Genomic DNA, 16,751 nt, shown 5'->3' with positions numbered 1-16,751 from the left:
TACTAGGCATCTTTCATGAGGAACCCAAACATAGAACCTATCAAAAATAATAAGAACATAAAAGGGAGCAGGGAATAACCTAGGTGACCTCTCCAGCCTGCTCCAATGTTCAATGCGATCATGAATGATTCTGTCCTAGCTCCAATTTCTTCACTCACTCCACATATCTTTTAATTTGGAACGACCAAACCTCAAATGCCAGTAGATACTTCCTGGCTTGAAGCCCATACAGATATTTCATCTCACAGGTTGTCTCATTTTGTGGCAACCATTCCTCCACCAATTGTAAGATTGGAGAAGTCTACTTAACAATAGCAATGATGACCTACAATATGTTCTACACTTCCAGTAACTGGAAAATAAACACTACTGAGACTGCTGGGGTAGTAAGCAAATAAAACAGTGCTCTCTCTTTTCTAGCCAGAACATCAATTTACAAAACTTATCATAGAATAGAAGAATAGACCTCCCAAGTACTTAAACAACTGCCAATCTGCTAAGTACAATTATTAGCAGTGCAGTGCATCTTCTCTGGAATAATGTGACAAAATCAAAAACAAATTTTTGGAAAGCAAAAGCACTTGAGGTGGTTCATTAAATAAAAAAAGACATGAATTTCTACAGCATCCTTCAGAACACCCAAAGTGCTTCATAGCAAAATCCATTCTGAAGTGGAGGCATGTTGGAAATCAGGTAACACTCTAGACAACATGCACATAGAAAGCTCTCACAAACAGAAAAGTGTTTGCGATATTCAATACTCTTCAAACGAAGGTTAAAGTCTAAACCATAAATAATTGTTATGAGGATGTGGGTGTACTGTACCTTTACGAGAGTTAAAAGCAACTGAACTACCATCACCAAGTGTTCTGAAAAAAGATAAATGTAACCTTTTGATCCAGCTGTTAGTGCAGCTGGTTGCTTGGAGACAAAAACAGGTTCGAATTAGGCCAATCAGTTTAAATTTTACCCAAAAGGAAATACCAAATTCAAATCAAGTTTGAATTCAGTATATTTACCATCTTAAAAGCCAATGACACAATCCAATGCTTTGGGGTCTTAAGACCAGGGAAAATTGAACAGTTGGGAGGAGAACTGCCAAGCCAGCATGAAGAGACTGCCCGAAAATAGCTCTCTTACAGGTACCTTTATTGATCAATAACCCATGAAGCAGAATCCCCAAGAAGAAAAGTTTTGAGATAAGAAGTTTTGTTTTGTAAATCGAGGGTTTTATCTGACTAGTATTGTAGAAGGGGAAGGTAAAAGATAGATTAGAGGAAGGAGTTGTAAATAGTTGTTAGTTTATCACTCTCTGTTATACATTAAGAGATAAAGTTGTTAAGTTTTACTTTAAATAGTTCTTGGCCTTTTGAATTTTCACAGATTGCTGCATGGGATAAATCTTCTTAGTGTTGCTAGTTTAAATTAAGCAGAAGAGTTTACTCTGTGTCGTAGCATAATTTTAAAGCTGCTTCTCACCATACATCACTGAAACCAAGGATAAAGTAAGGAAAATCCGCAAGGCAATTTGTGTATCAAACCTCCCCAACCTACAAAGTGAGCTGTTTTACCACAAAGCTCCCTCTTGCCAACTGTTTGGAAATGCCTAAGAAAACAAGGAACTGTGGAGGATAGAGATCTGATGCAAACAGGAATTGCTGGAAGAACTCAACTGGTCGAGTAATGTCTGTTAAGAGAGAAACCGCTAATGTGTCGCGTCCAGTGACCCTTCAAAACAGGCTCAGATTAATCTTGATTATTTTCTGTAGCTGTTTATGACACTTTAATGATCAAAGTACCAAATACCTCCTCTCAAATTGTGTTTGGACTTCCATTGTTGCTAGTATTCCTGCATTTAGGAAGTCTCCTGATCTCTCCTTTTTGAGGTCCACAGTGGATTATCCCAGGTTTGTTTTTTCTACCCACTTGTGCAGGAACGATGAACTAAACAGCCTTTTTCTACACTCCAATAATTCTGTAAAACTCTTAATTCCATGATTCTTTAATTTCTCAATGTCTCCTTTTTATTTTATGCTTCTGTCTACAATACTTACAATGCCGCCTGAATGTCATCAGTAATTTTTGTATGCAGTTTTTTAAATGCAAATATTTAAGCAATTAACAAATACAGTGCACTGTAGAGGTCTCAACACAGATCCTTACAGGATACCTCGAGTCATTTCCTGCCAATTACAATACCAGTCTTTGTTTTGTCCTGTCATTCAGATAATTTCCTGAACTTATCAACAGTATTCCATGAATTTCAATTTTAGCTAACAGTCTTTAAAAGTGGAAAATCCAAGTGTTCAATCACCCTATTTGCAATAATTGATATGGGTAATTTGAGGGGAGATGGTGGCATAGCAGTAATGTTGCTGGATTTGTAATAGAGAAGCACATGTTAATTCTCTGGGGACATGTATTTAAAATCCCACTGTAGCAGTTACTGAAATTTGAATCATTAATCTGGAATTGAAAGCTAGATTCTGTTATCATGAAGTTTACAATTTTCAATTGTTATATAAAATCCATCTGGTTCATAAATATCCTTGAGGGAAGGAAAACTTATTATGGACTACGTGCAATTCCAAACAATGTGGATGGCTCTAAATGCCCTCTGAAAAGGCCTAGAAATCCCTCAAGGACAATTAGAGATGGGCAATAAATACTATGACTTGGAGGTGCTGGTGTTGGACTGGGGTATACAATGTTAAAAATCACACAACACCAGGTCCAACAGGTTTAGTTGGAAGCACAGTAGCTTTCGGAGCGACGCTCCTTCATCAGGTGATTGTGGAGGGCTCGATCGTAACACAGAATTTATAGCAAAAATTTGCAGTGTGATGTAACTGAAATTATACATTGAAAAATTGATTGTCTGTTAAGCCTTTCATCTGTTAGAATACAGTGATAGTTTCACTTCTTTCATGTGTAAATCACAAAACCCTTTTTTTTAAAGTTGCATTCTCGGGTTGACTGTTAACAATGGTGATAGCTAGACAATATGTTGAAGGTGTTAGCATCGGTCCAAAGCCATTTTGCATGAACGTAATTGTGTAACATAACATTGCTTCCTTTTTTATTAATCTATATTCAGATGGTAGCTTCAAACATTGAGTATGTGTTAACAGGAAATCAAATCAGCATATATAAAATACAAATCAAACTGTGATTTTCAGGTATGAATGCTCAATGGAAAGGCCTCAGTAGGGCTCACCACAAACATTCTTGACATTGAAGTGTGCAGTCAAGTCTCCAAAGCTTTAAAGACAAAACCTATGTTGACACATCAATTCAATATTGCAGAAATACTGCATTGTTGGAGGCACCGTTTTCTGATAGCTTTTCCAGTCATTACAGCTGCTGTGTTTACTATATTACAGCAGTGACTACACTTTTAAAAAATACTTAATTGGCTGTACACAATTTTGTAACATTCTGATATTGTGAAAGGCATTATATAAACATGAGTCTTGCTCACCAAAAGAGTATCAGTGAACATATTCCAGTAATAACTCTTTAAAAGAGAAAGTTTTTAGACCATCCATAACTTTGTGCAGACATTAAAGCATTCAACAGACCTTTTAATGTCAAAGATTATTTGTTTGTAGAAGGAAGGTTTTTTGCTAGAAATTGAGGGGAAAAAGTAAAAAAGGTATTTTTTGTTAGGTAAATGCTTACCGATGGAAGCCCAGGAAGGAGCCTGCCAGATGTCATTTAGCTGCCAGTATAATGCACCCATCGTCAATCCTTGACCATCAACGATCTCACTTTGACTTCGACGGTAGAATTCAGTTTGTGCTTTTATACATTCTGCTTGCATTATCTGTTTGTTATATACAGAACATAAAGGAGCACACGCTAATGATGGGTGCACATCATCATCAATTTACCAAATCAAATAAAAGGAAGACTTTGACCCTATCCTGAAATTATCTAAATCTATGCACTGTCTATAAGTGCTCCACTGTCCTCAAATTTAGGCATTTAAAACAAAAGGTTCAAAACAAAAAGTGGAAATTTTAAAGTATCTCTGAACTGGTCCTACTTTCTTCATAGCCACAAAAAGTCTGTAATTTCCCATTAAAAATTCAACTAGATTTTTGTTAACATTTCTATATCAACAATTTACATACCCAATTCCTCCTCCTCTGAAACCCTGCTTTTTCATAGTAGGAATGCAATAACCTGGCTATTAAGGCTCAATAAAACCTTGTACAATTCCACTTTATTAATAGGGAGTTACATAAAACACCTGTATTAGCCCAGTGTTGACCTAGCTTAGCTGAAGGAAGGTATAACACACCGATCCAGGAGCTAAGAGGGTTGCTAACTGGCATTGTTAAACACCAGCATTCCAGCTATTTATATATGTCCAATTAAGCTATTTAAGACATTTGTATGTACATAACCAATAATTCACCTGCAAGTGAGAAAAGAAATATGTTTCTATTTCAGTATCATTAGTTATAAACATTAAATTGTTCTGGTACAGTACAACTGATTTGGTCACTACCTGAGTAAGGTAAAGCGTATCTTTAAATCTTTGCAGGGGTGTCTTTTCTGCGTGAGAAAGGTTAAAGTGAATCTGAGTTTGATACAGCAAGTTCTTGTTGCCTGCAACCTGATGTTGTCGATGATTGGTGAAAGAGCTATTGTAATACCAGTCTTCAGGAGAAGAAACCTTGTTAATTAAAAACAAACAGAATTAGAGCTATTTCATTTTCCTCAACACTGTCTAAAATATTTATATTAGTCGCATGACTACTTGGTTTTCCACAATAAGTGAGGATATAGCGTAGGCTCGACAAATACTATATGGGCAAAGCCATGTTTTCTTTCATCAAATAAAATAGAAAAGTATGAAGCTGTTGAGATGTATTCCAACAATGTAGCTTATCACACATCTCATGGATCATAAACAGCTGATTTTTGGTTCACTCTTCCTTAGAGGGTTAAATTATTACTCTGGTGTCACTTATTGGTCTGATGTTTAATCCCCTTCAATGAACCAAAGCTATTGGAAAATTCTTAAGTCAAGTCCTCAATCTGTGCTGCTTTAGCTGACTGTAATCAGGACTTTGGTAGAACTGACTTTAGCAGTACTACAGACTAGGTTTGTTAGAATCACTAACTAAAAAATACCCAAACTTTACTACTTACAAACACAAAATAATACAAATTAAGTGTAAGCTTGAATATGCACATGCATCAACTCAGATCAGGATTGATGTTTCTCACAGTCAACAACTTTCAGCCTTCACTGTTCAATAAAAAAAGGCCAATATCTTAGCAAATGCAACACTGCATTGAGGCAGTACTTTGCAAATTTACTTAAATTTATTTCACCTGTTGCTCAGTTCAGATTTCATTCAGTCCAAGTACAATTCATGCTTAAATGGAATATGCTGCTTCAACAGGTGATGGAAACAGATATAACTTTCAAAAGGAATAAACAGATTTGTGGGAGTATGAAATAAATTTGGTAGACCTTTCAAAGAGCATGCACAGGTACAAGTCAAACAGCTTTCTTCAGGGCTCTATGGTTCTATGCAACCTTTACATTTTCATGTACCAAGGACAGAAATGTTCTGCTGGATTTCTAAATAGAGAGAGTTCCTTTAGAAAATGCCTGCATCACAAGCGCTGAAGATACAAGTTGACCCTCCCATGATGTAACATAGTCAACTGGCAGAAAGAAATGTTCAACACGTGAAGCCTGATGGCAGTACAGAGATGCTGCTCATTAACATCACAAAGTTCTTATTATGTTGCTACACCAATACCTTGCACAGGGAAAAGTGCAAGCTAAAAAATAAACAAAAATTACTACTCCTGTCACCACTAAAGTTAATTTTACATATCTAATGACCGGCTAAAATAACTGAAACCAGAACACCAGTGCTTCTGGTAAATTTCCAAATCAGCAGTCACAGGAACAATTTCAACAGTCAAACCAACCGCGACTTAACAAGGTCTCTAACAGATCCTCCAAAGCGAGAGATTCAAATTCAGATCAGGTGAATGCATGTAGAACTGGAATATGCTGCATGATATAATGGAATTATTTTAATTGGTCAAAAGGGAATCAACATTATTCACTCAGGTGATTTGTTTACTTGTCTAACAATACCAAACAGTATTTTTTGGGGGTACTTAAAGAAACAAAGTCTTACTGACCTTTTCTAAAGTAGAGAAAGATGGCCAAGACTGGAATCCGTATTCAGATGCAAATCGTGTCTTGGGAAAATGAGTCCAGTCCCAGCAGTCTGCTATGTAGTTATAATAATGAACATCACCATAATGGACATCATATGGATTCTTAGCAACCCAATTCTCCCGAATAGATTCCTCTCCATTAGTGGGACTTGAAGCAATATATGGACGACTCCTGTCCTCCTGGAAACAGTTTTCAAGTAACCATAAAGCAGCTGATCTGATGAAATCTATACTAATTATAATAATACTGAAATAAAAACAGGATGTGCTGAAACATGGAGATCATAGAATCCCTATAGTGCAGATAGAAGCTGTTTGGCCTATTGAGTCTACATCAACCCTCCGAAGAGCATCCCACCTAGACTAAAATGTACATTAATATTTATGACATAAATGTTAATGTACATTTACAATCACATGTTTATAACAGCAATCTTGTATAAATTTAATGCTAACTTAAACAATAGTTAACCAGTGATCAGAGAATGTAAGTTCTCATTTGCCACTTGTGCTTTTAATTAATATACTATAACATACTAGATAAATAACAAATTTCACGCCAATTTCTATTGCGTATTCAGAATGACAATAGTAAAAGGATATTCAGTGGGCAATGAACAATCAGTATCATTCAATGATAAAGTCAGGATTGCCTGAAGTCTGTTCACAAGAACTGAATTCCAATAAATTCAATCAGGCAATGGGGATGAAGTTTTGGCTGATAGAGGGAACTGCTGAGTCAATAAGTAAAGATTCCAAATATAATTGGTTCCCAAGAAGATAACAACTGCATTGGATTTGTGGACTGACTTCTTCTGAAAAAGCAGTTTCAAGTGACTTTTATTTATAAATCAATACAGTCATCTGATATGACCACCTAAAGCACGGGTAGTATTACGTCATGCTTTTTTTCCCAAAGCTCATGACTAGAATAGAATCACTGTCTATTTTTAGAACATTTCTTAGCTCTCAAGGATGGAAAGGTATTCTTAATGTCAGCACAAGTAGACTTGCAAACCGCTACGAAACACACCACTGCAATGTGGAGATATTGCAGTACAAGGAAGGCAGTTTAGTGAAGCTCATCTTTATCAAATCTATTCATTTAGCTAACTTGGTAAAAAAACAACCTGCTTCCCTGAAGGCAACTTTTTATTTCCCAATCCTCAATAGGGACTTTTATGTCAAAATGTCACTTGGCACAGAGCAAGTTGTAATATGGTTTAAAAGCATGATATTCACTCCAAAATTGGCCACAGTAAGCTGCTTTCTCTTTTGAGGAACACAGTTTTGGCAAACATTGCAATTAAAGTAATCAAGGTTTACTAAAATGTATGGCATTATTTTACATTTATTAAACAGAATTACATTGAATGAATCGAACAGAAACAGCCCACTGGCCCATCTTGTTTATGCTTCACACAAGACTCCTCCCATCCCATATTAGAGATAACCGCATTAATATAATCTTCTTATTTGGGCGTATCCAGAGTCCCCTGACCTGCACACAGAGAAACTGGCATGCTACATTAGTAATAATGAAAGGGACAGACCTTTCATTCTGAAATGTAAAATTAAACCAGGCAATGGATAAGAAAGTGCTTCTACATCCAATTCATTCCTGTGAAACTCACTGCTAACAGAAAGAAATGTTAGCTGGAATTCAGACATCTCTTTATAAGCAGACCCAACAGCTGTGAAACATAATATTACACTAGCATTTTTACAACAGAATGGGCCTCTCCGCATTCAGCTGGTCTAATTCTATTGAGCTCCACTTTTTGGTTTCCAATTGGGAAATGAACATTGAACTGAGTACAAAACAGGAACAAGTCTTTCTGCCCACTATGATGCCTTTCTAAATTAATCCCATCTGCCTCCACATGGACCATATCGCTCTATTCCCTGCCTCTTCATGAGTCTATCTAAATGGCTCATAAATGTTGCTGAAGTATTTGCTTTACCATCTGGCAGAATGTTCCAAGCACCTACCACCCTCTGCATTTAAAACAAAACCTCACACATCTCCTTTAAACTTTCCTCCTGTCACTTATAACCTATGCCCTCTAGTATTTGACATTTCCATCCTGGGAAATGCTCTTTCTATCCACCCTTTCCAAACCTCTCATAATTTTTTACACTTCTATCAGGTTACACTTCAGCCTCTGACACTCCAATGAAATTAATCCAAGCTGGTCCAACCTCTCCTTACAGCTAATACACTCCACCAGGCAATATCCTGGTAAACATCGTTTGCACCCTTTCCAAAGCATCCACATCCTTCCTAAACAGTAGTGACCACAACTGCATACAATACTCTAAATGTGGTGAAACTAAAAAGTTTTATACAGCTATAACATGACTTGCCAACTTTTATACTCAATGCCCTGATCAATGAAAGCAAATATGCAGATGCCATCTTTACCACCTTATCTACTTATGTTGCCACTTTCAGGGAGCAATGGACTTGCACCTTTCTGCATATCAATGCTCCCAAGGATTCTGTCAATTTCAGTATACTTTCGACCTCCCCAAATGTATCACCTCACACTACATCTGCCATTTCTCCACCCAATTTTCCAGCTGCTATGTATTCTGCTTTATCATTTGACAACTTTCCTCACTATCCATAACTCCTCCAACTCTCATGACATCTGCAAATTTACCAATCAGATCACCTATATTTTCATCCAAATCATATATTTATTACAAACAACAGAGGTCCCATTACTACATTGAATTTACAGCATGGAAACAAGCCATTCAGCCTATATCACTGGTCACAGACCTCCAGCGAGAAAACACCACTCCTTGCCTACCCTCTGTCTTCTATGACAAAGCTAATTTTGCATCCGATTTACTAACTCACTGTGAATCCCATGTGACTTAATCTTCTGGATTAGCCTACCAGGCAGGGACCTTGTCAAATGCTTTAGTAAAGTCCATATAGACAACATACACTGCCCTACCCTCATTAATTATCTTTGTCTCTTACTCAAAATACTCAATCAAATTTGTGAAACAAGATCTCTGCTGTATAAAGCCATGGTGACTATCCCTAATAAATCCATTATTTTCCAAATGCAAGTACATTTTAAAAAATTTGTGTACAGGCCATAGGCATCGCTGGCTAGGTCAGCATTTATTGCCCACTGGGCAGTTAAGAGCCAACCACATTGTTGTGGGTCTGGAGTCACAAGTAGACCAGACCAGGTAAGGATGGCAGTTTCCTTCCCGAAACGGCATTAGTGAACCCAATAAGGTTTTACAACAACTGGCAATGGTATCATGCTTGCCATCAAACTAACTTTTTAATCACAGATTTTTATGGAATTCAAATTCTACCATCTGCCAGGATATGATTTGAACCTATTATCACTGTACCGTGGCCTGCCCAACATCAATAACAGCCCTCCGCAGTAAAGAGTTTCACAAGTTCACAATCTTCTGAGAGAAGAAATTCCTCGTAATATCTATCTTAAAGAGTTGACCCTTATTCTGAGATAACACCATCTGGTCTCAGAACAATCTCTCTGCATCTGGGAGAAGGCTTATGAAAGCTATTGGAGAATATATTTGCATGGATTTCAGATTGCTTAATGGACAAGAAATAAATTCCTGATGAAGAGCTTATGCTTGAAAGGTCGACTCTCCTCCTCCTCAGTAGCTGCTGTGCTTTTCCAGCACCACACTCTATCGGTCAAGTGAACTTTCTCTGGACCTGCCTTCAATGTCAGTTTATCGTTTCTTGGTTAAGGGTCCCAAAACTGTTCACATTGTTCCAGCTGTGGTCTGACTGGTGCACTGATAGGCAAGGGGAATGTCTCTGGATCTTGAGTAACTGTAAAGTGATAGTGTTGGGGAGTGGGTGGGATTCTGTTTTTCCATGTGTTTTGAATCCTACAAGTTGTGTTATATTTAGATAGCTTGGATGAGTTTGTTAATTTTTGTTTCTCTTGCGCAATAAACTTCTGCTTTATTGTTAAAAATCAAATCTGCAACTGGTGTGCTTAAAGACCACCACTTTAGATTAATTTTTTAAAAATCTTTTAAAGTAGATTTTATTCTGGGATCTAACCTGCCCATTCACAACAGCAGCTGGGATTACACTGATTAGTGGATTCTTCAGCAATAGCACAAAATTAGGTCCTACTTTTGATTTCTCAATCTTTGCAACTTCTGCACCTTGCAGTAATTCATCAAAAACCAAGCTGACTATATTGAAATTGGCAGTGTTCTTAATGGGAGTAAACATGTAATAGTCCTCAACCTGAGTTACTGCTCCTTGGTCAATCCTTGCTGACTTGTAGGTGCATAATATTTGAAAAACAGAAGTTTCTTGTAGTTATAATTACATCATTAGACCATAAGACATAGCAGCAGAAGTTAGGCCATTCAGCCCATCTAGTCTGCTTCACCATCCAATCATAGCTGTTAGGTTTTTCAACTCCATTTTCCAGTTTTCTACCTGTAATCTTTGATCTCCTTGATACTCAAGAACTTATCAATCTCTGCTTTAAATACACTCAATAACCTGGCCTCTACAGCCTTCTATGGCAATGAATTCCACAGTTTCAGCATTCTCTGGCTGAAGAAGTTTCTCCTTATCTCCATTCTAAGGGGTCTTCCCTTTATTCGAAGGCTGTGCCTTCAGGTCCTCATCTCTCCTGCCAATGCAAACATCTTCTCAATGTCCACTCTGTCCAGGCCGTTCAGTATTCTGCATGTTTCAATCAGAACCCCCCTCATCCTTCTAAACTCCATCGAGTACAGTCCCAGAGTCCTCAAAGGTTCCTCATACTTAAAGCCTTTCATTCCTGGGACCATTGCTGTGAACCTCCTCTGGACCCACTCCAGGGCCAATACAGTCTTCCTGAGGTACGGTGCCCAAAACTGCTCACAATATTCTAGATGTGGTCTGACCAGAGCCTTATAGAGCCTAGAGCCTCAGAAATACATCCTGCTTTTATATTCTAATATTCTCGACATGAATTACAACATTTTATTCGCCTTCCTAACTATCCATTCAACCTGCAAGTTTACCTTGACAGAAACTTAGACTAGGGCTCTCAAGTCCCTTTGTCCACACACACAGATGACAAGCAACTTGAATTTGACTGGGACAACACTACTATTATAGGACAAGCCAAACAGAGAACAGCCAGGGAATTCCTCGAGGCATGGCACTCATCCACAGATTCAATCAATAAGCACATCGACCTGGACCCAATATACCGACCACTGCAATGGACAGCTGGAACTGACAACTGGAAGCGGCAGATTCCAACCACTACAAATGCCGGAGCAAAGATCACAGAAGCGCTTCACAGGAGGGTCCCAAGCACTGAGGATGTCACCTAGACAGGGGACGAAATGTCTGCAACACCAATTCCCAGCTCGGCGAACAGAACCACAACAACATTTTACCATGCTCTTCCAAGCATTCAGAAATCTCATCTTTCACAATGGACTCCAAAATCTTATCAACGAGTGAGATCAGGCTAATCAGCCGATTGTTTGCATTGCTCCCTTCTGGTCAGATGCAGAGACGAGTACAAAATGAGACAGTAAATATGTGTGTAACAGTATGCCATTAATAGGAGGTGAAGAGAGATATTTGACAGCTAGTTCAGAAGTAAACAGTGTTAGTAAAAAAAAAATGAACACCTGGTGAGGAAATTAGTTGGAAGCAGAAAAATGCAGAAGAAAGGCAAAGAACCTCAACAAACAACCTCTGCATATGTAGAATACCATGTCTCATCTCAAGACATGCACCTCAGAATATTATTATTGTAACCTCCTCCAGTCCTATAACTCTCTGAAATCTCAACATTTTCCAAATTCAGGCTTCTTGTACATTCTATTTCATGACTTCAATATTGCCAATCATAACAAGAATAGAAATTGCTGCAGAAAATCAGCAGGTCTGGCAACACAAACAGACAGAAAGCAGAGTCAATGTTTTGGGTCCAGTGACCCTTATTTAGAATGTGTTTAAATATAACTTACACACTTGACTGAGTTTAATTAAACAAGGAACACAATAGAGATTATTATACTAAAAAAAATTAAAAAGGTAAACACTATCTGATAGATCTTTAAAAAAGCAATAAAGTACTGAAAATACTCAGCAAGTGTGGCAGCACCTGCGTAGAGAGAAGCAGAATTAACATTCAGGTCAATGACCCCTCATCAGGACCGACTTACATAAGGTTCAAGCTCCAGCAACAGTGCAATTTAATAACATTTACCCCTCATGTCTTTACCTAAGATGTTCCAAACTTCCTATCCAGAAGACAATCTACTTTCTTAAATTGCAAATATTACATGTTCACCAACAAACCTTATATTTTCAGCTCTTCAGAAAGGTGTTTTACAGATATATTAACTTGTATCTAACAGGAAATTTTGATAAACACATAAGGGAGAAAGGAATAAAATGATATGGCAGTATGGTGAGACGCAGTAGTTAAGTGCAAATAGCAGCATGACCTTATTAGACTGAATGGCTTGAGTCCATGCTGTAAATTCAATGTAATAATGGATCCACAACTTTCCTTAATTTTTATAAAATTGGCACAATTTTCCAAGCAATAAACAAAAAAAAACCAAAGAACTGCGGATGCTGGAAATCAGCAACTAAAATAAGATTTGTTGGAAAAACTCAGTACATCTGGTAGCATTTGTAGAAAGAAAAAGGAATAACATTTTGGGTCCAGTGGCACTTCTTCACACCTGCTGAGATTTTCCAGTAATTTTGGTTGTTATTTCCAAACAATTTGAGCATGTTGGAAATTAGTGACTTAAATGGTCCTTACCTCAAGCACAATTTCTCGAATATTATTAACATAGAGATTTACATAGTCATTCAAGTACAGGGTGATGTTTGCTGATGGAATATGGAACCAATTTGATGCAAGTGCAGCCTCATTTTCATTATTTCCACTCCAGATTATAATGGATGGATGGGACTTTAGTCGACGGATCTGAAAAGAAAAATAAGCAAACTACTTCCTTAAACCCATTTAGCTAAAGAAATCTGTGCAGACCAATGCCTGCAAAAAAACACAGGGCTGGAAATCTAGCTGACACAAATAAGTGACTAATGGGCTCTTACGGTACAGATGGAGCATACCTGCCACTGAGCCGGGAGGCCCAGGTTCAAGTTTCACCTGCTCCAAAGATGTCACAATGTCCATTCTTGTCCTCTCCATAACCATCTTGAATCTAAATGAGTTATAAACACTGTCTGCATAGTGATCCCCCCCCCCCACTGATACTTCAGCCACTTGCCCAGTTTCATTTACCTACAATTAAGTCCTCTCACTTTAAGCCTTTGACATATTGATTTTAAAAAACTCTCTCCTTTTTAAGAATTCTACTCCCTCTAAACCTTTCACATAATCCCTACCTAGTTAACGTTGCAGAAGTTGAAATCCCCTATCATTCGCTGTTACTTTGACATTTCTTTGAAACTTGCCTACATCTATGCTCTTCTATTTCTCTCAGATTATCAGGGAGTGCATTTCCAGCAATACGATCACTCCTTTTATACTTTTTCATTGTTATTCACATGGCTTTATTTGAGAATTCTTCTAAGGTACTATCCCTCCTTCTGCTGTAATTGATTCACTGCTCAATATTACGACAATCTTTCCTTGTTTTGTCTGGGGACCAAATATCCTGGAACATTGAGCTGCTGATCCTGCCCCTCTCTCAACAATGTCTCTATGATAGCAATTACATCATATCCCCATGTTTTAATATGTGCCCTCAACTCATCTTGTTTGTCAGACTCATTGCATTAAAACACTGTCCAAATATGAGAAAAAGTCAAAGACAAATAAAAGTGATTCCATCCAGAAAACATCTGCGCACATCTGAGGAAGTTAGTAAGAAGTTCAATAAGTGATTTCAGTAATTTTACATAATGGTACCTATCGCTTGTTCCTTCAAACAGACATTGGTGGGATGGGTATCAGATGCCATCAGGTGCTTGATTTACAGAGTAGTGGAGTTGATATGGTGTTAATTGCAAACTGATGTTGAGCTAAAGATCAAGGGACAGTGATTTTTGGAGACTTCAAATAAAGAAAACTACTTGCCTTTATCTACTGCTTCTGTTAAAGTGAAAGCTTACTTTTGCTCCACATATCTCTGTGAGATAGCGTTCTCCCTGACGAAGATGATCAACTCCAGGCATCATTCCCAACTGACAGATACTCATTTTTGTGCTGTACTCAACTAGCAAGCTCAAACTACAACCCAGACTTCAAGGCACTCGCAGAAAATGTGCAGTCACATGTCACACTGTGACTTAATCAATAAAGGACAAATGCGGTGGCACGGTTGCTCAGTGGTTAGCACTGCTGCCTCACAGTGCCAGGGATCCAGTTTCGATTCCAGCCTCGGGCGACTGTCTGTACGGAGCTTCTGCATGGATTTCCTCCGGTGGTCCAGTTTCCTCCCATCATCCAAAGATGTGCAGGTTAGGTGAATTGGCCATGTTAAATTGCCCATAGTCTTCAGGGATGTGTAGGTTAGGTACATTAGTGAGGGAAAATGTAGAGTAATAGGGAAGGGGAATGAGTCTGGGTGGGATACTCTTCAGATGATCAGTGTGGACATGTTGGGCCAAATGGCCTGTTTCCACACTGTAGGCGTTCTATGATTCTAATAATTATATACACTTTTGCTTTAGAATTAATAGTTCTAATTAATTAATAGACACTAAGGAGCATGTGCATTAGCAGCAATATTTTTCAAATATATTAACGCAGAAGCGTGCCAAATACCAATTAATTATACATTTTTAATGAAATCGTGCATTGGACAAAAATCATAAAATGTTAAACAAAGTAGAACTTTTGAAGAAAGTGCACATGCAGTGGGTAACCATCATTGGTTGTACAGGACGGGATGAAGAGCTGAACTTGTTGAAACTCGACACTGCATGACCTTGAATGAGTCCTGTGAACATTCCTGTACGGGCTGCAGATGGCATAATCAAAATTACTTTCCTGTACTTGCTGTCACACCGTACAATACAGAGAGCTCTGTTCTGAGTTTTTGGATTTCACCTTGAACTGGGATCAGAAACAGCGTTAGAAACAAACCTAGGCCTCCAGACCAGCAATTGATTGAGGGGTCTCTGACAAGAAGAGGACAGGAGGCTCATTGCTTTCATTTCCTCCCTTTTTCATCTTTTCTTTATTACTTAATAGTTGGTCATAGTGGAGTCTTTTTTCCCCCTTTTCCATTTTTCTATTATTACTTAATAAGTGTTCATATTAAAGCAAACATTGTTGTTGAGTCTTCTCTGAACTACATTAACCAAATCCAAAAAGAGCCGCATGGATACATCCTGTGATCTAAGATTTGTGTGAATAGCACATTGAAAAATAAACTGCTTATTCTATGTTTTGTTCTGGGCAATTCCTGGGTTGCACTTAAATTTAAAATGTGATCGTGAGTTTAAAAAGGTTGAAAACTATTGATTTCAGAGTTCAGATAATGCTTGCTTAGACTTTACAATTCTCTCAAATTACTTTGTTTTCAGTGATCCGGGGTTTCTTCCACCACTGTATTAGGAGCAGGATAAGGCTGCTTTCATCTCATTATCTCTGAACTCTATGCATTGTAGTAAAGTCTAAGAAAGCTTTAATATCATTGCATGTTTTCAATGGCTTGTTAAAATAGGACAGGAATGGATTTTTAATTTACATACCTGATGAGTAATTTCTGCCTTCACTGAATTAACAAAACTTTGGTCTGTTGGGTAAAGTGCACAGGCAAACATAAAATCTTGCCAAATCTGAAGAACAAAGACATTAAAGAAGGTATTGAAAGAATAAAAAGCTGGTACAGTTAACTGGCAGTATTTCTTGGAATAAAGCATAGCTCCAGTAAATACAGTTATTGAATCAGCAATTTCCTTGTCACTTTGCAGAGGATTGCACTGGGAGCATTATGAAGCAATAGGCAATGAGCAAGTTGAACACATCTTTGAATGATACACTAGAGACTATTATTAATATTCCTTTTTAGTTCAAAACATTTCAGAAAAATTAGATTTTGTGGGAAGGAGGACATGAAATCAATTTGTAGATCAGAAGCTTCAATTAAAAATTGAGGAAAAGCTACAAATCTAAGGCAATTAAATCAGCATTCCTTATCTGCTTAGCCATCATAGTTCAAAGACAGAACTTACTGCACAGGAGGACATTCAACCCCTCAGATCTATTCTGGCTCTTTGAAATGGTCAGGGATCTTTTAATACTAAAGTTCCAGACTGAACCTCATTTGATTAGATTAGATTAGATTACTTACAGTGTGGAAACAGGCCCTTCGGCCCAACAAGTCCACACCGCCCCGCCGAAGCATAACCCACCCATACCCCTACATCTACATCTACATTTACCCCTTACCTAACACTATGGACAATTTAGCATGGCCAATTCACCTGGCCTGCACATCTTTGGACTGTGGGAGGAAACCGGAGCACCCGGAGGAAACCCACGCAGACACGGGGA

At 37.9% G+C, this 16,751-nt stretch overlaps 1 protein-coding gene across 2 annotated transcripts in view; it reads right to left on the bottom strand.

Moving 5' to 3' along the window:
• The window catches only part of manba (mannosidase, beta A, lysosomal), a 97,099-nt gene that overhangs the window by 13,409 nt on the left and 66,939 nt on the right, over window positions 1-16,751 (bottom strand). For both annotated transcript variants that reach the window (XM_072583742.1, XM_072583743.1), the window contains exons 10-14: window positions 15,947-16,033; window positions 13,038-13,205; window positions 6,181-6,399; window positions 4,517-4,684; window positions 3,682-3,826 (exon numbers count right to left, since the gene is read on the bottom strand). In XM_072583742.1, the coding sequence (XP_072439843.1) occupies window positions 3,682-3,826; window positions 4,517-4,684; window positions 6,181-6,399; window positions 13,038-13,205; window positions 15,947-16,033 (787 nt within the window). The remainder of the gene's footprint in view (window positions 1-3,681; window positions 3,827-4,516; window positions 4,685-6,180; window positions 6,400-13,037; window positions 13,206-15,946; window positions 16,034-16,751) is intronic.

Source organism: Chiloscyllium punctatum, chromosome 14 (assembly GCF_047496795.1).
Source record: "Chiloscyllium punctatum isolate Juve2018m chromosome 14, sChiPun1.3, whole genome shotgun sequence".
In the NCBI taxonomy this organism is placed as follows: Eukaryota; Metazoa; Chordata; class Chondrichthyes; order Orectolobiformes; family Hemiscylliidae; genus Chiloscyllium; species Chiloscyllium punctatum.
Note: the sequence above shows the minus strand (reverse complement) of the source record. Positions and strands in the feature narration are given on the sequence as shown.